The sequence below is a fragment of the Schistocerca cancellata genome, chromosome 2 (genome assembly GCF_023864275.1).
Source record: "Schistocerca cancellata isolate TAMUIC-IGC-003103 chromosome 2, iqSchCanc2.1, whole genome shotgun sequence".
NCBI classification, from domain to species: Eukaryota; Metazoa; Arthropoda; class Insecta; order Orthoptera; family Acrididae; genus Schistocerca; species Schistocerca cancellata.
Genome location: NC_064627.1, coordinates 548166524 through 548190243, shown reverse-complemented (window position 1 = coordinate 548190243; position 23720 = coordinate 548166524). Strand labels below are relative to the sequence as shown.

Here is a 23720-nt window from a genome sequence, read left to right as displayed (position 1 = left end):
CCACTCTCACAGCAGGATGAGAGGCAGGTGGTAACATGTTTGTGTCACTTGAGGTGGAGGGCCAACATGAAGGCTGGCCATCTGGCCTTGCCTGTTTGCCCTGTGAGCACACAGGTGGCTGTTCCTCCAGCAGGGCCCAAGCAGGCGCATAGAGGCAGGGGTTGGTTAGTTATCAGGAGCTCGAATGTTAGGCACCTTCTGGAGCTCCTCAGGGAAATAGCATACAGGGCAGGAAATAAAGGCAAAGTGCACTTAGTATGTCTGCTAAGGTGCCTTATCTGAGATTTGGAAGGGGCCTTGCCTGTGACTACTGAGCATGCAGGGTCCAGTTGTCTGCAAGTTGTGGCACCAATGACAGCTGTCACTTATGTCCTGAGGTATGCTCTGTTCATACAGGCACAGATGGTAAAGGCTGCTGGCCTTGCATGTGGGGTGCAAGCTGAGCTCACAGTTTGCAAGATTGTTCCCAGAGTTGATTGGTGTCCTTTGGTTTGGAGCCCAGTTGAGGGTCTCATCAAAAGGCTTCAACACCTCTGTTATGGTCTTGGCTGCACATTTATGGACCTGCATTATTGGGTGGGGAATAATAGGACTCCCACTGATAGATCAGGTGTGCAGTACACAAGGAAAGCAGTTACCTGGGTAGCAGAATACTTGTTGAATGCACACGGGGGCTTTTTAGCCTAGATGGTAGTTTGGGCTACTCTGATAAAAACTCAGACATCACACAGATAATGAAATCAGTGAACATTCAAGTATTGACACTAAAGTTGTCAAACAAAGTTCCCAAATTTATTACTCTCTAGGAAATTTCTCATTCTCAAATTATTCTTCGGACTGAGGATTGGCTGAAACCAAAGGTAAAAAGCTCTGAGATATTTAACAAAACATGGAACGTATAGTAAAAAGACAGATTAGATGCTGTAGGAGGGGGAATGTTCACTGCAACTGACAAAAATATTCTCTATCTTGAGGTTGAATTTGAGTGGGACAGTGAAGTTACCTGGTCATGTGTAAGAGGTCTATTGAAATTTAGTTATTGTTGGATGATTTCACCAGCCACCAAATTCTGCTGTGACAGTTTTAGAGTCACTCATAGAGAGTCTATGATTGTTGGTGTGAAAATACGCAGATAATGGAACATATATTGGAGGGGACTTTAATGTAGTGAGTATAGACTGGGATGTCTACAGATTCATTGAATGGGGTACAGACAGACAGTCTTGAATATGTCAGACATTTGAATATATTTTCTGAAAACTGTCTTGAGCAGCTAGTTTGACAGCCCACACACAATGGAAATATTTTAGACCTTGTAGTTGCAAATGGGCTTCACTTCATTGATGACATCTTTATAGAGGTAGGGATTAATGATCATGAGATCATAGTGATGAAGGTTATTCAATTTAATAACTCAATCAAGAAGGCTAGAAGAGTATTTCTGCTAGAAAGAGCAGTTAAGCAGTTGTTAGCATCCCACTTAGACAATGAATTGACATCATTTAGTTCCTGCATGATAGACAGAGAAGAATTATGGGCAATGTTTGAACAGATTGTAAATTGTGCTCTATAGAAGTATTGCCAAGTAAGTGGATTAAGGTTGGAAAAGACCCACCGTGGTTTACCAGTGAAATTCAGAAAATGCTGAGGAAGTCAGGCTTTTCTACTCTCAGTTCAAAAGGGAATGTGCAAATAACAAGCAAAAGTTAGTAGTAATTCATGTGCCTGTAAAAATATTGATGTGTGAAGCATACAACATTTACCACCATTATACCTTCACAAAAGGTCTTGCTGAGAACACAAGAAAATTCTGGTTCTAAGTAAAATTGCTAATTGGGTCTAAGGCTGCTGTCCATTCACTTGTTGACTAGTGTGGTGTGGCAGTAGAAGATAGGAAAAGGAAAGCCAAAGTTTCAAATTTCACATTTAAAAAATTTTTTGTGCACGAGAATCATACAAACATACCATTGTTTGATCATCACACAAACTTCCGCATGGAGGACATAGAAGAAAGCATTCCTGGCATAGAGAAACAATTGAAAGAGGTGAAAGCAAATAAGTTGCCAGGTCTGTATGGAATCCTAATTTGGTTTAACAAAGAGTACTCTATGGCACTGTCCTCTTACTTAGCTTAAATTTATTGAGAATGTCTCATCTAGTGCAAAGCCAAAGTGATTGGAAAAAAGCACAGATGATTGTGTATATAAGATGGATAAAAGAATGATCCCACAGAATTATAGACCAGTATCCTCTGCATTAGTTTGCTGCATAATTCTTAAACAATATTCTTGGTTCAAACATAATAAATTTCCTTGAGATGGAAAAGCTTCTGTCCAGAATCAGCACAGTTTTAGAAAGCATTGTTTGTGCAATGTCAGCTTGCCATTTTTGCACACAATATCCTATGACCTGTGGATGAAAGGCAACAGGCAGATTCCATATTCTTAGATTTCCAAAAAGCATTTGACACGGCACCCCCACTGAAGACTTTTAATGAAGGTACAAGCATTTGGAATAAGTTCCCAGATATATAAGGGGCTTGAAGACTTCTTAAGTAATAGAACCCAGTATGTTGTCCTCAAGAGTGAGTGTTCATCTGAGACAAGGGTATTATCAGGTGTGCCCCAGGGAAGTGTGATAGGATTGCTATTATTTTATTTATACATAAATGATCAGCAGAGAAGGTGAGCAGCACTCTATGGCTGTTTGTTGATGTCCTGTGGTGTACGGGAAGGTGTTATTGTTGACTGACAGTAGGATGACACAAGCTGACTCAGACAAAATTTTTAGTTGGTGTGATAAGTGGCAGCTAGTTCTGAATGTAGAAAAATGTAAATTAATACAGATAAGTAGGAAAAACAAATCTGTATGTTCAAAAACAGAGTTAGTAGTGTGCTGCTCGACACAGTTCCATTGATTAAATTTCTAGGTATAACATTGCAAAGCACTATAAAATGGAATGAGCATGTAAGGATTATAGTAGGGAATGTGAATGGTTGACTTGGTTTATTGGGAGAATTTTAGGGACATGTGGTTCATCTGTAAAGGAGACTGTACGTAGAACACTACTGCAACCTATTCTTTAGTTCTACTTCAGTATTTGGGATTCCCACCAGGTCAGATTAAAGGGAGTCATCAAAGCAATTCAGAGATAGGCTGCTAGATTTTTTACCAGTAGGTTCAATCAACATGCAAGTATTACAGAGATGCTCCAGGAACTCAAATGGGAGTCCCCAGAAGGAAGGCAATGTTATTTTTGAGGAACACTCATGAGAAAATTGGGAGAAGTGGCATCTGAAGCTGACTACAGAATGAGTCTACTGTTGCCAATGTACATTTCACATAAGCACCATGAAAACAAGATAAAACAAAAGAACTTAAGCTTGTACAGAGGCATATAGTCAGTCATTTTTCCCTTGCTCTATTTACGAGTGGAACAGGTTATGAATTGACTAGTAGTGGTATAGAATAATCTCTCCACACTCTGTATGGGGGCTTGTAGAGTACATATGTAAATGTAGATGTGAGTGTAAATGTCTGCATGGTTTTTCAGGCACATTATCAAAACTACCTGGACCATCTCCGTCATCCTGAAAAAACATCCTTTCTTGCTGAGTTCCAAATGAACAAAAACAAGTTGGTGGGGTGCCAAATCTGGACTTTAGAATAATTCTCTGTAGGATAATTCAGGCACGGTGACATGGTATTTGACCAATGTCTCCCACAGAATTGGCAACATGCGACAAGATATATTGTCCTGGTGAATCACCTAGGTATTGACCATTTTTCTTTGGATATGGTCAACACTAATCCCTAAATGTTTAAGTATTTATGCATAAAATTTAATGCTCAACATTTTTCCAATATGTACAAACACTTTATGGGACACATCTCTTACATCAGAGAAGCAAATTTTACTGATTAGTGGCTCATGTTGGCCCTTTTTGGTCAAGAAGACAAGTTTGTTCATTTAATTTATTTTTTACTCTCTGGATCATACCAAGAATTCCAAGCCTTAACATTGGTTAGCCCTGTGTCAAAAAGAGTTGGATTAATCTTTAAATGTTCCAAAAGTCCATTATGAATTGTCACACCTTTCGTTTTGTTCACCTCACAAGACTTCTAATACCAACTTTGTGCACACCTTCTACATTTGCAAATCACCTATCATAATTCAGTGCATAACCAACTTCAACAAACTTAAGATATAAATTTATTTATTTAGTGGTGATTATAGTTCTGAATGTACTACATAAGATGTTGTATTGTATTGTACTGTATGGAACTGAGGACCTACAAACGATGGAGAGGCTTTGTCTGCACCATAGCCTGCAGTGGTGCACAGCACCACCACAGGCTACAACTGCCCCACACTGAACCCAGGGTTATTGTGCAGTTCAGCCCCCAGTGGACACCCCCCCCCTGCCCCCCTCCCACAGGAACATCTCACACTAGACAAGTGTAGCCCAATGTTTGCATGGTAGAGTAAATATGGTGTACGTGTATCTGGAGAAAGTGTTGCACAGCAATTGCTGACACAGTGTAATTGAGGTGGAATAAGGGAAACCAGCCTGCATTCGCTGAGGCAGATAGTAAATCACCTTAAAACCATCCACAGACTGGCCGGCATACCGGACCTCAGCACTAATCAACTAGGCGGATTCATGCCGGGGATCAGCATGCCTTCCCACTCGGAAAGCAATGCGTTAGACTGCACGGTTAACCGGGCGGGTGTCTCGTAAGACATACTGAAACTCTGTACTATGAATTGCCAATTAATTTAATATTTTTTATTGTATGGATGTTTGTAATTGTTTTATTTATATGTTTACACATCTCTCATGTCATTTGTTCCTTTTTCCTTAGCAAAACAACATACATTACTGATATCATGATTACTCATTACTTTAAGTCAGCTTTCTGTTTTGTATTTTTATGCAGCATTTAGTTGTTTCAATTTCATGCTAAATGATAAATTTCGTTTAAATAATCACATTGTCATAAACTTCATTTAGACTCTCAAAGTACATGAGGCTGATCATGAGAAAACTGCATTCATCATCCCTGAGGGCTTGTATGAGTTCAAGGTAATGCCGTTTGGTTTGTGTAATGCACCAGCAACTTTTGAAAGGATGATGGATAATCTTCTAAGTCACCTGAAGTGGATGATGTGCCTTTGTTATTTAGATGACATTATAGTGTTCTCAGAGACATTTGATGAACACATAAAAAGACTGAGGGTCATTCTTAAGTGTCTCCAACAAGGTGGACTGAAACTTAATCCAAGAAAGTGTCTCTTTGGAGCAAAATAAATCAAAATACTTGGACAACTTGTGTCAAATGAAGGTGTGCAGCTAGACCCAGAAAAGGTGAGATCTATAATGGAATTTCCTATTCTTAAAAGTATTAGAGATGTGAGAAGCTTCCTCATATTATGTTCTTATTACCATAATTTTATCAAAGACTTTTGTATCAAAGCAAGGCCACTCCAAAAGTTGTTAAAAGCCAATGCTAAATTTATCTGGGGTGATGCTCAACAAGATTCTTTCGAAGTGCTGTGAAAAACTCTGCCGACTAACCCTGTACTTGGTCTATATGATGAGAGAGCACCTACAGAACTACACACAGATGTCAATGGGTATGGGATCAGTGCTGGTCTGGTGCAAATTTCAGATGGAAAAGAGAAGGTTATAGCCTATGCTTCTAGAACACTTACACAAGTCAAAAGAAACTACTCAACTACAGAAAGAGAATGTCTTGCTGTGCTCCGGGCCATGTGCAAATTTCGACAGTATCTCTATGGAAGGCCATTCATGGTTGTTACAGACCATCATTACTTTGTTGGTTGACAGGTCTTAAGGATCCAATAGGATGGGTGGGCACTAAGTCTTCAAGAGTATGACATTACCATAGTGTACAAAAGTGGAAGAAAACACCAAGATGCCGATTGTCTCTCAAGAAACCCTGTGCAAGACCATCAAGACTTTGATGAAGATAGTAACTGTCTTGCTGCACTCCAGGATCTCTCTGCTGAGTGGAAGAAGGACACCAAGATATCTCAAATTAGGCTTGCCTTAAATCAGTCAGAGGATGTGAAAGGACAATTTCAGGTATTAACAGAATCTTCCGTCGGTTCTTGGTAGAACAACATTATAATAATAAATAATAAATAAAAAACATTATAATAATAAATGAAAAGCACCAGTTTGCTTTTGTTCTACAATATTATTTTTGTTGCTAAATGTCTGAAGATGGCCTTGTAAGCCGAAAACCGGTTAGCAACAAAAAAAAAAAAAATAATAATAATATTGTAGAACAAAAGTAAACTGGTGCTTTTCATTTATTACAATTTCAGGTAGTTAATGGATTACTATGCTAGTAAAACTTTGATCCATTTGGAAAGAGGTGGCTACCAGTGATTCCTAAACACATGCACTTAGATGTTTTATAAAAATTCCATGACACACCTGAGGCTGGACATTTAGGATTTATTAAGACATATGATAGGATCTGCAAGAGATTTTTCTGGCCAGGTTTATTTATGAGTGTCCTTCACTATGTGTCACACTGTTGAGAGTGCCAGAGGAGAAAGACAGTTCCTCAGAAACCACCTGGCTCGCTCATACCAATTCCACCAGCCGAAATGCCTTTCCAGCTTGTTGGGATTCACCTCCTCAGATGATTTCCAATGTCTGCTAGTGGCAATAGATGGATTATTGTTTGTACTGATTATTATCTGACATGCTATGCCATTTCAAAAGCCGTGAAAACAGCTGAAGCATTTGAGGTAGCCAAATTCATCATGGAAGACATTGTATTAAAACACAGTGCCCAAAGGATTGAGAGAAAGTTTTTCAGTTGAATCTTGTGACAGATATAAACTGTCAGTGCAACACTACTCATCACATGATGACTGACTACCATCTGCAAACTAATGGGCTTACTGAACACCTTAATAAGACCTTGGTCGACATGCTATCAATGACCATCAATGTTGAGCAGAGCAACTGTGATGAGATGCTACCTTTTGTGATGTTTGCTTACAACACCACAGGATTTACGCCATTTTTCCTGGTGCATGGGCATGAGGCAACTACAATGTTGGAGACTGTGTTTACATTACATCCTGATGATGTGGACAACAGCTACATTGGCCAGGTGTTAGCCAGAGCTGAGGAAGCTTGGCAGTTAGCTCAACTTTGCATACTGCAGGCTCAAGAAAACGATCGCCGAAAGTATGATGCTAGCCACCACCCTGTTGTCTACCAGCCAGGTGACTTCATCTTGATCTTCACTCATTTTCAGAAAGTTAACCTCTATGAAAAGCTCTTCAGGCGCTACTTTGGACCTTATAAGGTTGTAAGTCAATCTGTATATTGAGCAAGCAGTAAAGGAAACAAAAGAAAAATTCGGAGTAGGTATTAAAATCCATGGAGAAGAAATAAAAACTTTGAGGTTCGCCGATGACATTGTAATTCTGTCAGAGACAGCAAAGGACTTAGAAGAGCAGTTGAACGGAATGGATGGTATCTTGAAGGGAGGATATAAGATGAACATCAACAAAAGCAAAACGAGGATAATGGAATGTAGTCTAATTAAGTCGGGTGATGCTGAGGGAATTAGATTAGGAAATGAGACACTTAAAGTAGTAAAGGAGTTTTGCTATTTGGGGAGAAAAATAACTGATGATGGTCGAAGTAGAGAGGATATAAAATGTAGACTGGCAATGGCAAGGAAAGCGTTTCTGAAGAAGAAAAATTTGTTAACATCGAGTATGGATTTAAGTATCAGGAAGTCATTTCTGAAAGTATTTGTATGGAGTGTAGCCATGTATGGAAGTGAAACATGGACGGTAAATAGTTTGGACAAGAAGAGAATAGAAGCTTTCGAAATGTGGTGCTACAGAAGAATGCTGAAGATTAGATGGGTAGATCACATAACTAATGAGGAAGTATTGAATAGGATTGGGGAGAAGAGAAGTTTGTGGCACAACTTGACCAGAAGAAGGGATCGGTTGGTAGGACATGTTCTGAGGCATCAAGGGATCACCAATTTAGTATTGGAGGGCAGCGTGGAGGGTAAAAATCGTAGGGGGAGACCAAGAGATGAATACACTAAGCAGATTCAGAAGGATGTAGGTTGCAGTAGGTACTGGGAGATGAAGAAGCTTGCACAGGATAGAGTAGCATGGAGAGCTGCATCAAACCAGTCTCAGGACTGAAGACCACAACAACAACAACAAAGGTTGTAAGACAGTTGTCTCATGTTACTTATGAAGTTGAAGATTTCGACCCCGACACAAGACAATGAAAATCAGAGATACCGTCCACGTCCTTCAAATGAAGCCCTATAAGGATCCTGCAACCCAGAGTAGAAGGGTAAATTTGAAGCTCCAGTGACAGGCAACAAGTGGAAAGGTGACAAAGAACATAGTGACAAAGGAAGTTCTAAGAAGATCACCTCCAGGGTGAACATCAGTCATTGGGAGTCAGAATATGCAGGACCGATGACTCGTTTCCAGACTAGGAGGATGTAACACCGAGAAGCTGTTCTCTTAAGGAGGGAGCAATGTCACAGAAGAAGCTGAGTAGCACAGTCACTGTGGTGTAGTGGTTATAATAATACACTGTTGCATGGAGGGTCGTGAGTTCAAAACTCATTTGAACTGTAAAATTTTAATTTCTATATTAAGTTCAAGTACATCTAGAAGTATCCACAAATGTCAACAATCATTGTACTGGAATGTTCTGTAGCTGTATGCATACCATATGTGTTCTAGCCGGAGGCAGTTCGCTCCGCACTCTTGTATGTGCAAGAGCTGAATAAACCTTCGTTAAGTGAAGTTAGTGTTTGTCATTCATCTAACTACACCTCCTTGTACGTGACAATATCGTGTGAACAATTCTGTACCTGTTTGGGGAGGGGGAGCCTGGTCTGACAGCCCACTGGACTATAATTGACACTGATAAAATCAAGGTCACTGTTATCAGGGTTCAGGGTTGGTCATGTGACTTCATACTCTCCCATTTCAACAACCTGCTATATTATTACATTTGATTGTGGGCAGGAGTACTGTTATGTTGGAAATTAAAAGGTCTAGTTCCACACTGTTCTATAGTATGGCCAACAGATAATTATCCAGTATTTACAATTAAAGGATGAAGATCTTAATTATCAAACCTCATCCTTACAACAGGTGAATGCCTCTCATCCGGGAGTATGAGTGACATTCGCTTCCTTTTTAACCTTCCCCAATATATAAAATTCCTCCCTGAGGAAGGAACTATTAGTTCCAAAAGCCAGGACAGTTGCATATTTTTTCTCCCAAAGGGAAGTAATGGCAAGCTCTTCTGTCCATAATTTTAAATGTTATGACTGGAACACTGTACTACTTATGCTCAGCTGGGATTCAGCAAGTCTGTACATAAATAATGGGCTTCCAAATGTCTAATGAGATTAGCAGTTCATCACAAGACTCTTCTGGTAATGTGTATTGCACTAGGGATAGTGGATATGGAGTTTTCAGCTGTAGGATCATTTTTGGATGCCAATGAATGGTATGCATAAGGACTTTTAATTACAGCTGACAATTAGACTTTACTTTAAAGGTGCTTATCTGTCAATATTTTTAATTTGCTCATTTCATTCTTTTTCATAACAGTTTCATTACTCCATCTTACCTTAAAAATTATTGATGTGATGTCAAAAGGTGTGAATACTAATAACCATAACCCTTTGAGCCACATTTAGTTCTCAGTGTACATTCATTTCAGCTGCTCTAAAGTTTAAATATTCTGATGAGTACACACTGTCATATGTAATACCAGAGCAGGTTTTAGCCATATACTGGATGATGCTACTTACCTTTCAGGGTTTATCAAATCAGTAAGCTAGTTACTGATAGTTAATTTAAGGAGATCCACTTCAGTTGTTCTAATATTTATTCAAACCAGCTGCTCGGTAGGAACACCAACGGCAGTGGTTGACTTTCCTACCATGCGACTGCCCGGCAGCAAACAGTTTCTGTCAGTATGCAGTGATTAAAACTCTTGCACTGACTGGCCTGGTTGCATGTCATGTATTATCAAATACAATAATTTCATACACTTGAAGATGGAATTTTCAATCTTGAGCCCAATCGTGGTTTGAATAAATATTAGTACAACAGAAGTGTATCTCTTTAAATTAATCATCATGTCTCTCATTTGTGGATGACATACACACCAAACCTTATGCAAGCTAGTCGTTGTTAAGACTGCACAAACATATCTCTGTCATCTGCCCAACTCCACTAGAAAATTCGCTTCATCTCCACACCTTTATTTTATTTGCATTATGATCAGTATTCAAAACACATTTAGTATTTACTTACCACTTTTTAATAGGTAAATAGTAAGATGATCATACCTTCTTCTCCATATGGTGTTGACAAATGCAAACTCAACCAGTGACCCAAAAATGAATGCTGTGCACCCAAGAAACCAGATTTCACTGGCCTTTATGTAAGACACCTTGGGCAGCTGACTGCTGGTTTTTGATGACAGTGTAATGAATGTTAGCATAGTGCTTGTACCTGTTGAAAGATATTTCAGAACTAGAAGATGTGTATAACTATAATAAATAATATGATAAACTACTCAAAAAAAGGAAAATACTGGGTCTGGTATGTTATTGACATTTAAGTACTAACTTCTTTTACATTCAGACAATACTTCAAAATTTCGAGTGGAATACAAACAATGGAATATGCAAAGATAGTGATACAGTCAAGGTTTTGTACAGCAGATAGACACACAAATAAGAAAAGGCACATGACAGCTCAGCTTATGAGCTTGCATCATCATAGTGTTGTGGCACAACTGAAGAAAGAAGTTATGTTCAGTAGAAGAAATAAGAACAACAAGCAAGGGAGGAGGGAAAGGAAAAGGAGAAAAGGCAAGAATGGGACAATAACCCGGAGAGGGAGAGAGTGTAAGGGAAGGGGATGAAAAATGGCATTAGAGAGAGGTCTTTGTAGCGTAATCAGACACAGGAGTGTGCTGCACAAAGTTGAATATGAAGTGAGAATTTGGCAAGAGGGGGACAAGATGGAAAAATGAATGAGGAAGACCCCTCTTCCACCCCTTCAATCTTTGATTACAGTTTTATTGGTAGAAGCAAGAACACTTTTATCTCATAATGTGCAACCAACTAATGTAAGTGTTCTCCTTAGGGTGAGCTCTTTGGTGCCATAACACTATCCTATTTCCTTGATGTCCTTCCCTCTCCTAGATCTTTTCTCACCCTTCCCTTGACACCTCATCTCCCTTCATCACTTCCATATTCATCTCATCTGCTATGCCTGATAAAAAGCCTTATTCCAATAGGGCAGCAGCATCATTCATGCCTTTTCTGTTGTATAATGTTCCAAAGGAGACCAACATGCCATTAATCAAATGGTCATAATGTTTTGGCTCAACAGTATGTCTCCAACAGATGTGATAACAATAATGCACTAGTTTTACTACTTTTCTTAATATTTTATTTCCTCTTGTTTTGTCATTTGTTCTCTCTGAAGAAAAGGTTTGTTGCAAGAGGTTTTAATTTGCTCCCATTAGTGAAGCTTAGGTGAGTTGTAAAATGGTGCTCTTCTTCTGTCTTATGAATTATTATTCGTGTATTTATACAACAGGTTAAGTGATGAGATAGCATTGTAGAAACAAGTAACTTGAAATGAATAGGAGAAGAACTTGTGAAACATGCAGATATGTATGTAAAATTGAAAACTGAAATTTCACAGATGACTAAGAAAGTGTGATTTTTGCATGTGTATGCATGTGAGGGAGGGGGGACTGAGGAACTCTTATTAGTTTAATAATTTCAGTGTGTACCAGTAATTAGTGTTACAAACACCTTTTTCTGTTTTGTTCTCTCCAGTATTCTTTAATCTTCCTGCTAACTTCTCATATTTCAACAACAATTCCACTGTATAATAAAAAAGTATTGTCTGTGTATTATCTTTAATAAACTGTTTTTCCCATACATCCTTGTGTATGGTGCTTGATGCCTCACACCCAAAAATCACCTAAATGATAAAGCTCAAATGAGAAAGAAACATTCTTTCTGATCTTTTGTTCACTAATAAAATTCATGATGCATATATAGAAAACCAATGAATATAGATGGAATCATAAAAGAGGAATCATGTCATCCTAGGAGATATAATCGTGTGTTCATAAAATCCATGATACAAAGAGTTTTTATTTTACTACTGGAAGAGAGTAAGGTTAAAATGGAAGTTAGTACTGCTACAATCTCATTGAAAGAGACTGCAAACTGATACGAGAATGGTAATATGACAATATGTGAACAGATGAAGTACAAGGTATTCAAACAGTGATGCAAAAATTTACCACTTGATACACTGTGTTAACATTTAACAATGTCACTCCAAAGGTACTGGAGACAACTTGAATATTTTAGAACAAATTGAAATTTTTTGCCCATACTAAGAAAGCACCTTAGTTAAGATGACTTTATGCCTAATTTTGTTAGTTTTCAGTACATGAGATGTCCGGACCCAGTAGCTGAGTGGTCATCGTGACAGAATGTCAATCCTAAGGGCCTGGGTTTGATTCCCTGCTAGGTCAGAGATTTTCTCCGCTCAGGGACTGGTTGTTGTTTTGTCCTAATCATCATCATTTCATCCCTGTTGATATGAAAGTTGCCAAAGTGGCGTCAAATCGAGAGACTTGCACCCAACGGGAGACCCTAGTCACACAACATTTACATTTTAGTACGTGAGATTACTGCAATTGCTTGTTGTTGATAATATAGTTTTCTGAGGATTTCATACTGTATTGTACTGTCATTATGGACAAATCTCATGTAATTTGAAATTTTGAAGAATTGAAATTGAAATTTTGAAGATCTGATGTAATGATGGGTATCAACAATGCATGTTTGCTTGTTGTCACTGAACTGTGCTCCTCATTGACTGGGCTGCCAGTGTTTTTACTTATTGACCTGCAAGTAATCATTCTTTGGTGTTCCTGTTGCATGTTATTGGTTCCACTGTAAGGTGGAAAAGCCCTACTAGATACTCAGGTATTTAATTTCATTTATTTTTAAATTATTGCTCTGCTCTTAATGTACTTTTTTATTTTTAAATTAAGGTTGTAAGCATACTTCTGTTATGAATATCACAATTAGGCAAAACATATAAAATAAAGTCCAACATGTGGGGTTTATACATTACATGATAAAAATATGGAGGAGGGGAACATATGATGACAAACAGTATATAATTAATGAGGGTGAGGTTTCATTCAGGCTTCTATCTGACTTTATTTTAACTGTGATGTAAGCTTTATTATTGATGCCTTATATCATTTGAATATTTACTATATCATTTTAAATTTTAGTAATTGAATATGTGTTACCTGATTCTCGACAATTTTCGTATTAATTTAGCATTGTACATAATCAAGCAAAATTAATATTGTGTATGACTTCCACTAGTACTGTCTAAAGTTGTTTCTTTTACTTTGTGCAAACCATAATGCTATGCTGACATTAAACAGTTTGCTACAGTATATGTGATACTTATTCACTGACATAGAATTTTGTTTCAAGAAATCTATACCAGTATTCATGTGAATGAAAATATATTACATTTCTGTCAGTTCTGCGTGCACATAACTTTTCATTTTCTTGTTTTTATTCTGTCTACAGTATCTGATTATTGCAGTTAACAGAACATTAGATCCGGAGTAAAAATCTCTTAAATGATGTAGACGGAAATTATTTATTAAAAAATATGCTTAAGCATCAGTAGTCTTCTCTATTACCTTTGTTGTCAAAAATATAAACAGATCATTTTAATAGCCCAACAACTGACTTGCTTTTCCTCTCAATGAAATTTGTTTAGTCTCAGTGATTTTTTTGATAATCTCCAGTAATTTCTTCCCTTCCTCTTTTCTGTAGATGGTCCCTTTGTCTTGCAACATCTTCTGTCCTTCCCAAATCTTATTTTTGTTTTTGATTCTTTGCTTCTGTTCAGCTTGCAACTTCTAGCTCTCATCCACTTATCTTTGACACATAAACTGTATGAATCCCATTACTAGTGCACAATAATTTGAATTTCATATTCTAAAGTATATTATGACAATTGACTCCCATCATTTTCCTTGTGAATCCTTTCCTGATGCATATTTGAAGCAGATTTTTTTTTCATCTCAGCATTCTAACTTAATTTTTGCCCATTCCTCTACTATAATTTTCTTTGTACATAAAACATAGCTACTTAAGAAGTTCTGTCATCATTAGACACTATAGGCAATGCCTTGTTGAAGTAGCTATTCTTCTCTGTTCCTTGTCAGGGTACCAATTGGTTGTAGTCGTTGCCATTCAACCTACTGATAACACTTCGTAATATGGACATTATGGGCATGTCTCCTAATTTTTTGCTAGAGTTTTCCTTTTAATATGTTTCTTTTTAGGAAGATATCGTGTCAGATTAGGTGTTAAATGAATTTAGTTGTTCTTCTCTGCATCGCATTAGTCAATGTTCTTTTCTCTTTAATTTCCTGTAGAATTTGTTGTTGTTGTGGTCTTCAGTCCTGAGACTGGTTTGATGCAGCTCTCCATGCTACCCTATCATGTGCAAGCTTCTTCATCTCCCAGTACTTACTGCAACCTACATCCTTCTGAACCTGCTTAGTGTATTCCTGTAGAATTTTTTCAGTCACTTTTCTTTGAGTCCAAGATATATTGGTGGTTCCTTTACATATCCAATTTCTACTGCCTCTAATTTTTTTCTTTTCTTATTCTCCGAGTTCAACCTTTACAAGTATTGTTTAAAATGATCCAAATAAATGTCTTGATGAACTTCTTCCTTGTTTCAGTATTACGGTGGTTGCTTGTTAGCAAATTACTCTTTTTTCTGAAGGATTGTTGATTCAAATTCTCCTTCTTTTTATTTATTTATTTCCCTTATATCTTTTATACTTATATTGTCATCTGTTATTGTACTTCCCAAATTGCAAAATTCATTTAGTAGCACTAGTATTTTATTTACTGTTTTATTATTTCCCCTTACTTGTCTGTTTGATTTATCTGTCACTCTTATTTCAACCTTGTTTATGTTTACTTTCAGTTGTTCACTGTCCAAAGCACCCAACAAAATTTTCAACATACAGTTCACCTTCTGATAAGACTACTATATCATCAGCAGATAGAATACAATATATTTGTCTACCATTAGTTTTTGTTGCTTTGATGCCACTTCTTACTCTTCGTGTTTTAATTTCTGTAAAAGGTAAATAAATATGGAAAGAGAGTTGTCAGACAACTCTTCCTACCATCCTAGCCTATTTCGTAGTGCCACTGATATCTGTTTCTGTACTCTGTTTTTTTTTGTATAGATTGAGAATCAATATTTTATCTCCAGTTTTATTAAGTTTTACAAATAGTATATTCCAGCCCATCCTATCAAAACTGCTCTCTTGGTAAATTAATGTGGCTTATGTTTTCCTGTTCACCTCAATTATTTTTTTAGCAATGGCACAATGTTGTTGTTCAGTTTTTTATTTTTCTGTATCAGTGAAAAGCTGTTTTTTTTTCAACCTATGTAATTTTATATGATGTCAAACATTGTTTGTCATCCATGGTTTCCTTGGCTGGAATTTCTTCTCTCTAGTACATCTTATGTTCTCCCTGCTTACAGTTTCTTGATATATCTTGTCCATCTCCACTCTAAATTCCTCAGCTGTGTCTTCATTTTTCAGTCTTTCTATACACCATATAGTACCAGTTGCAATTTGTTGCTTTTTAAATCTAATATTGCACTTGGCTATAACTATTATATGTTCACTGTTAGTGTCAGAACCAGGGTATGAATGATCAGATTTTATTTGATTTCTGTATCTTTGTTTGACTAGTATATGATCTACCTGGTATCTAGCAGTATCTCATGGCATTCTGTTAGGAACTTGTAACCATTTGTTTGTTAGGACTATTTCATAGTGGTTCCATAATTCTAATAGTCTTTTGGCTCTACTATTCTACAATGCAGGATTCTTTTCGGTGGTTGTAAGGGCATCAGCATGGATGATTGATTGATCTAACCTTGTAATATCAACCCAAAATAGCTTTGCTGGGTTGGTACTGTGTATGGCTGAAAGCAAGGGCAGACTACAGCCATAATTTTTCCAGAGGCTTGCAGCTCTACTGTACGGTTAAATGACAATAGCATCCTCTTGGGTAAAATATTGTGGAGGTAAAAGAGTCCCTCATATGGATCTACAGTCAAGGATTACTCAGGAGGATGTTATCATCAGGATATACAAAACTGGTGTTGTTCAGGTTGTAGTGTGGAATGTTGCGCTTGCATGTCTACTGCTGACAAAGGCCTTAATGGCCGAAAGCTATGATTGTGTGAATCTTTTTATTGTGCCTATCACAACTCAGCATCTCCACAATGAGGCAAGTAAGCTAGAAAATTTAAAAAGAGAAATGGATAGGTTGAAATTAGGTATAGAGGGAATTAGTGAAGTTTGGTGGCAGAAGCTGTAGCACTTTGGGTGAATACAGGGCTATAAATACAAAGTCAAATAAGGGTAGTGTAGGTGTTGGTTTAATACTGAATAAGAAAATAGGAATGCAGTTAAACTACTATGAACAGCATGGTGACTGCATTATTGTAGCCAAGATAGACACCAAACCCACACCCACTACAGTAATACAAGTTAACATGCTGACTAGCTCCGCAGGTGATGAAGAGAATGAAGAAATGTATGATGAGATAAAAGAAATTATTCAGATAATTAAGGGAGATGAAAATTTAATTGTGATGGGGACTGCAATTTGATAGTAGGAAAAGGAAGAGAAGGAAAAATAATGGGTGAATATGGACTGGAGAAAAGGAATGAAACAGAAAGCTGCCTGGTAAAATTTCACACAGAGCATGAACATTTGGTTTAAGAATCATGAAAGAAGGTTGTAACTGAAATAAATGCTTTTAGCTTCATCATAACTTGCATTGAGAAGTATCTATTTTTTATTTCTTGATAGTGACTAGTTTTGAAGCTCTGTGCCCATTTTCGAACCATCCTACAAAGAAGATTACAGTTGATATGACAGTCTTCTACAAACGAGGCACATATTCATAATGAAATTATAGTACACTGGATTTTCCTGTGTTTAATTATAGTACACTAATATATGTGTAAAGTATACAAATTTGTCATGGTTATATTTCACAAGTTGCCTTTCTAGTTATATTCCATACGGTAAGTTTAACAAATACAGGCAGTAATCTATGTACAGAAACTGTCCCTGCAGTCAAAGCGACATATGACCAATTTGACAGCAGCAGATTATACCACATAAGATAGATATCAGAGAACTGGTGCGCAGAGACACCATTGGATACTGAGTAAGAGACTAGAGGCTGCTGATAGCAGTGTGCATTAAAGATAAAATCTTTACTGACTAAACAATATTTTTTTACGTTTTATTAATGTAATATAGATTTAAAAATCTTATAGTGCCAAAATTCTTTTTTTTAAGACCACTCATTGGTCTGTAGTGGATAAAACACACCAAACATATATGTGTTACATCGTTACATGACGTTGGCTCCAGAAAATGCTGCAGTTGCATGAGCTACACTCAGTAGTCATACTGTTTTGTGTTACACATAATGTGTCCAGGCCATAAAAAGTTGCATGTCTGTACTACAATTCAAACCCAAAAAGTGCGGCAGTCCTCACTCCAAAAATAAATAAATAAATAAAGCTGACAATTTACAATAAGACTGCCACTTAAGCATATAATCACCATAGGTATTCATTAGTTTATATTCAGTCCTTTAATGAAGAAGAAAAGTGTCATATTAATTGTAATAAGCTGAAGGCCTAATGTTTGGCATTATGATCAAAGAGAAAAGAGTAACCGCAAATGACCAGCATGTAGTAAACCACCTTTAGACATGCCATTTTTTGTGGTTTTCATAGTTTTACATACTGTGCCTTGATGAGTAAAAAATACTTTTGTTTTGTTACATATTACATCCATAGCACTACTAGTGTGACAACACATCTAATATTGAAATGATATGTCATTTTCAACAGATTTACATAGTTCCACATATAGCATTCCAATGAGCAAAAATTACATTTCTTTTTTATGAATTGAATTCATAGTGCAACTAGGGTCACAGCACATCAAATATTGAAATGTTAAGCACCACTGATTAGCAAATTCAGATGGAAATGAGCAAAACGCATTTTTTAAAAGTTTTTAAAGTGCATCATAGAAATAATAAATCCTTTCAAATGTTCAAATGTGCGTGAATTTCTAAGGGACCAAACAGCTGAGGTCATCTGTCCATAGACTTACATACTACTTAAACTAACTGATGCTAAGAACAACATGCACACACATGCCCGATGGAGGACTTGAACCTCTGGCGGGAGGGGCCACACAATTAGTGACATGGCACCTCTAACCATGCGGCCACTCCACATGGCAAATCCTTTCATTTTACAGATTAAACTTATTATACAACTTGACTTAGATCAGTGCAAACTGGTGTGAGAGCACACCTCCATGTTAAAACATTACTAAATTACTCTGAAACTACTGACTGGCAAAAACCAGACAGATGAACAAAAATTACATTACTTAACAATCTTTAAAATACACCATAAAATAACAAATCCTATCTTATTGCAGATTAAACTTTTTATTACGTGCATAATCTCCTCAATGAAAGCTGCACATCAACACGCATAAATTGCATTGCATGATGTGTGTACAGAAAAGACATTTATAGGCCAACTGAAACTGCTGTGTCCATGGCACAAATGATATTCACTCTGCAATATCAAAAAAGCCATGACTAAACAATAGTTACATGTGGCTGGAATACACAAAAGTACTCATGCGCTGCATCAGACAATAACACTTCATGTAATTGATGCTAGAGTACCATAGAATATGCACAGAAGTTATACTTCTGTACACTGTACTTAAAAAATAGTACCTAATGAAACAAAAGTTATCTATAAGAAATCATCTCAGCAGTTGACATTAATTTACATACCATTCTCTAATGCCTGAGATAAGAGGTTTTTTCAGTTACAAGTTAATTTACATACAGTTCTCTAATGTCTGAGATAATAGGTATTTGCAGTAAAAACTTACAAACCACAGTAATGATGATGTTTATATTTATTCTTCCAATGACTAAAAATCTTTACAACTTCACTGCTATGGCATCACAAACCATAGCATTTGCAAACACGTATGAAGACCAAAATAAGAAACAGCTTATAGTAATCAAATCGCCATGTAAACCACCAACAAATTTTTGGCAGTGCATGGTTTTTAAATTTATATTAAGTTAATCAAAAATAAAAGGACACATTTTTTAGTCAGTAAATATTTTATCTTCAGTGTGAGCCACTGTCAGTGGCCTCTTAGACTTTTACTTGGCAACTACTGATGTCTCTGCACACCAGTTCTCTAATGTCCATCCTATGTGGTGTAATTTGCTGTTGTTAAGTTGGGCATATACAGCTTTGATTACTGTAGGGGCAGTTTCTGGACTACTGTCTGTTTTTGTCACACTTATAGCATGGTATGTAACCAGTAAGACAACTTGGAAAAAAGAACCATGGCAAATTTGTGTACCTTACACATATACAGGGTGTATCACAATTAATGTAGTAAACGCATACAGTTGAAAGTACATGATACTAGAAACATGTGCTCTAAAATGCATTCCTTAAGAGCTATGAGCACTTGTTCATCTTTGCTACTTTGAAACACAACTCTTCTAATGATCAAGGGCTCATAACTTTTAAGATATGCGTTTTAGAGCACATGTTTGCTGAACATTTTTTTCTTATTTTGGTCCATACGACCACTTCCCAAAATGTGGAAAGCAAAGAACTTGCAGTAGAAGAGATTTGTCTCAAAGTATCAAAGATGAAAAATTGCTCGTAGCTCTTAAGGTATGCATATTTGACCCTATGTTTACTGAGACATTTTTGCTTATAGTGTTGGATACTTTCAACTGTACCTGTTTACGCCATTAATTATGATACACCCTGTATTAGTGTACTATAATTGTATTACAAATATGTGCCTTGTTTGTATAAGATTGTCATGTCAACTGTAATCTTCTTTGTAGGATGGTTTGAAAATGGGCACTGGAAGGTTTCAGACTGATTATACAATGGTAAGATGAGATTCTGGAACCGGATTTGAAATTGTAAGACATTTTCAAGGGCTGATGTGGACTCACACCACAATTTATTGGTTATGAGCTGTAAATTAAAACTTAAAAAATTGCAAAAAGAGGAAATTAAGGAGATCTGACCTGGATAAGTTGAAAGAACAAGAGGCAGTTGAGAGTTTCAAAGGGAGCATTAGGCAGCAATTGACTAGAACAGGGGAAATAAATACAATAAAGATGAATAGGTAGCTTTGAGAGATGTAATAGTGAAGGCAGCAGAGGATAAAATAGGTAAAAAGAGAGGGTCTAGTAGAAATTCTTGGATAATCACAGGAGATACTGAATTTAATTGATGAAAGGAGAAAATATAAATGAGCAGGAAATAAAGCAGGTGAAAGGGAATGCAAATGTCAAAAAAATGAGACTGACGGGAAGTGTAAAATAGGTAAATAGGAACGGCTAGAGGTCAAATGTAAGGATTTAGAATCATATGTCCTTACAGGTAAGATAGATACCACCTGCAGGAAATAAGAGTCCTTTTGAGAAAAGAGTACATGTATGAATATCAAAAGCTCAGATGGAAAACCAGACCTAAGCAGAGAAGGGAAATCTGAAAGGTGGAAAGAATATATAGAGGGTCTATACAAGGGAGATGAACCTGAAAGCAATGTTATAGACTGGGAAAAGGATGTAGATGAAGATGAGATCTGACACTGCAAGAAGAATTTCACAGCTCACTGAAGGACCTGGGCTGAAACAAGGCCCCTTGAGCAGACAACATTCTGTCTTAACTACTGATAGTCTTGGGTGAGCCAGCCATGACAAAACTATTGCACCTGGCGTGAAAGATATATGAGACAGTCAAAATACCCTCAGACCTCAAGAAGAATGTTATAACTACAATTCCAAAGAAATCAGGTGCTAATAGGTGTGACTATTGCAAAACTATCTGGATAATAAGTCACGGATGCAAAATACTGACACAGAGGACAATGGAAATACTGGTAGAAGCCGACCTTAGGGCACCAGTTTAGAGTCAGAAGGACTGTAGGAACACATGAGCATTATATGACTTTTCCTAGAATACAGGTTAAGGAAAGGCAAGCCTACATTTATAGCATTCATCAACTTTGAGAAAGTTTTTGAAAATCTTGACTGGAATACTCTCTTTGAAATTCTGAAGGCTGAACAGGTAAGATACCAGGAGTGAATGGCTTTTTACAATTTGTACAGAAACCAGATGGCACTTATAAGCCTCAAGGGACATGAAAAGGAAGCAATGGTTAAGAAGATAGTGAGACAGGGTTGTAGCCTATCCCTGATGTTATTCAGTCTATACACTGAGCAAGCATTCCAGGAAACCACAGGAAAATTTGGAATAGTAATTAAAGTTCAGAGTGAAGAAATAGAAACTTCAACATTTGCTGATGACATCGTAATTCTGCCAGAAACAGGAACTTGGACCAGAAGTTTAATGTGTGGACAGTGTCTTGGAAGGAGGATATAAGATGGATGTCAACATAAGTAAATAAGGGTAATGGAATGTAGTTAAATTAAATCAGGTGATTCTGAGGGAATTAGATTAGGTAACAATACACTAAAAGTAGTAAATGAGTTTTGCTACTTCGGCAGCAAAATAACTGATGACGGTCAAAGTAGAGAAGATGTAAAATGTAGAGCATTCCTGAAGACAAGAAATCCACTAACTCTGAATAAATATTTGAGTCTTGGGAAGTCTTTTCTGAAGGTATTTATCTGGAGTGTAGCCGTATATGGAAGTGAAACATGCACAATAAACAGTAAGGCAAGAAGAGAATAGAAACTCTTGAAATGTAGTGCTACAGCAGAATGCTGAAGAGTAGATGGACAGATAGTGTAATTGATGAGATGGTACAAAACAGAATTGGGGAGACAAGAAATTTGCGACACAATTTGACTAGAAGAAGGGATCGATAGGACACATTCTGAAAAATCAAAGGTTTTTCAATTTAGTATTAGAGGGAAGTGTGGAGGGGAATTAAAAATCAAAGAAGGAGACCAAAAGATTAATTTCCTGAGCAGATTCAGAAGGCTGTAGGTTGCAGCAGTTATTCAGAGATGAAGAGTTTTGCACAGGATACAGTAGCATGGAGAGCTGTATCAAACCAGTCTCTGAACTGAAGACCACAGCAACAACAACAATAACAACAAAAAACATTTACATTTTCAAGTCCAACTTTACTAACCCTTTATGTGGCTATTCACACAGGCATTAGAGTCTCCCATTACCATAACTTGTCATTTTCCTTTGTTGTTGCTAAAGGTTCTTCTATATGATCATACATATCTTCTGTTTTTTCATCTCCTCTGTTTTTTGTTGGGAAGTAAACTTGTATTATGCAGAGATCTACCAAAGAAACCTATAGATTTACCAAAAGTAGTTATAAAGGTAGATATTCATTGCCTATTTTTTTTGTATAGTCAGTTTCTTAGGACAGGCTACAGAAATTTATGTTGAAGAGGGTCTAGCTGTTAGTTCTCAAATGAAATACCCAGTTGTATGTAAATATCTGAAAAACTATTTGCACAGTGAGAGAATTTCTTTAATTTTATTAGAATTTAGTGCCTTACTTACCAAGTGTTGTTCTTCCTGGGACTGCATTTGCTTCAAGCCAGAAGGACACCCAAGATATCATCACAAGGAGCATGCTAGGCACATAGTAATCCATCATATAAAAGCCAATCTCTCGCTGCAGTTCAAAAGTGATGCTCACTGTGCTGTAGTTACCATCTGTGAACAGAGTAGCAGTTGTCTTGAACTAATGATAAATTCTTTCAACTGAAGAACTGAACAACCAATGGATCATATGTGCCCTTCAAAATCATTTCATGTGGCTCACAGACCCATCATTGTTTTGTCATGACACACAGAAGAAAAATATTAAAGACTTTATGTACACTCCAAGTGGCAGCAGGGGAACACACACATAAGAGGATTTAACTTTTAAAAGCTTTTGAAGCCAGTGGCTCCTTCATCAGGTAGAAGAGCTGAAGGGGAAGGAAGAGGGGTGAAGGAAAAGGACTGGAGAGGTTTAGGGAAAGGACTACAGTTCAGGAAAGCCACCCAGAATCCCGGGTCATGGGAGGTTTACTGGAGAGGAAGAGAAGGAAATTATGTAGCTGTTTCTTTCCATAAATTATTCTGTATTTATTAAAAACCCTATGTAGCATATCAGTGCAGATAGTTGAAGCTTAAATATTTGTTTCAGGTTGAAAAATAGCAGTGTCTTAATCAAAAACTTCTAACAAGAGAAAAATAGAAGACAACTACCAGGTCTTTAATGAACAATGGACAGAGATATTTTTTGAACAACATAAGAATAACCCTCTTTATTTAATTTGTGGAGGAGGTGTGCCTTTTTTGAAGGCATACACTTTGAAGAGACATTATGTATGTCTATTTATGAACAAGTATTCACCAGTGGAAAAAATGGTCCTGTGTGAGCACAGAAGGGGT

At 37.0% G+C, this 23720-nt stretch overlaps 1 protein-coding gene across 1 annotated transcript in view; it reads right to left on the bottom strand.

The window, feature by feature from the left end:
* The window catches only part of LOC126146686 (pH-sensitive chloride channel 2-like), a 289984-nt gene that overhangs the window by 14407 nt on the left and 251857 nt on the right, over positions 1–23720 (bottom strand). Inside the window, exons 7-8 of the mRNA XM_049915638.1 lie at positions 22839–22994; positions 10408–10573 (exon numbers count right to left, since the gene is read on the bottom strand). Coding sequence (XP_049771595.1) covers positions 10408–10573; positions 22839–22994 — 322 coding nt within the window. The remainder of the gene's footprint in view (positions 1–10407; positions 10574–22838; positions 22995–23720) is intronic.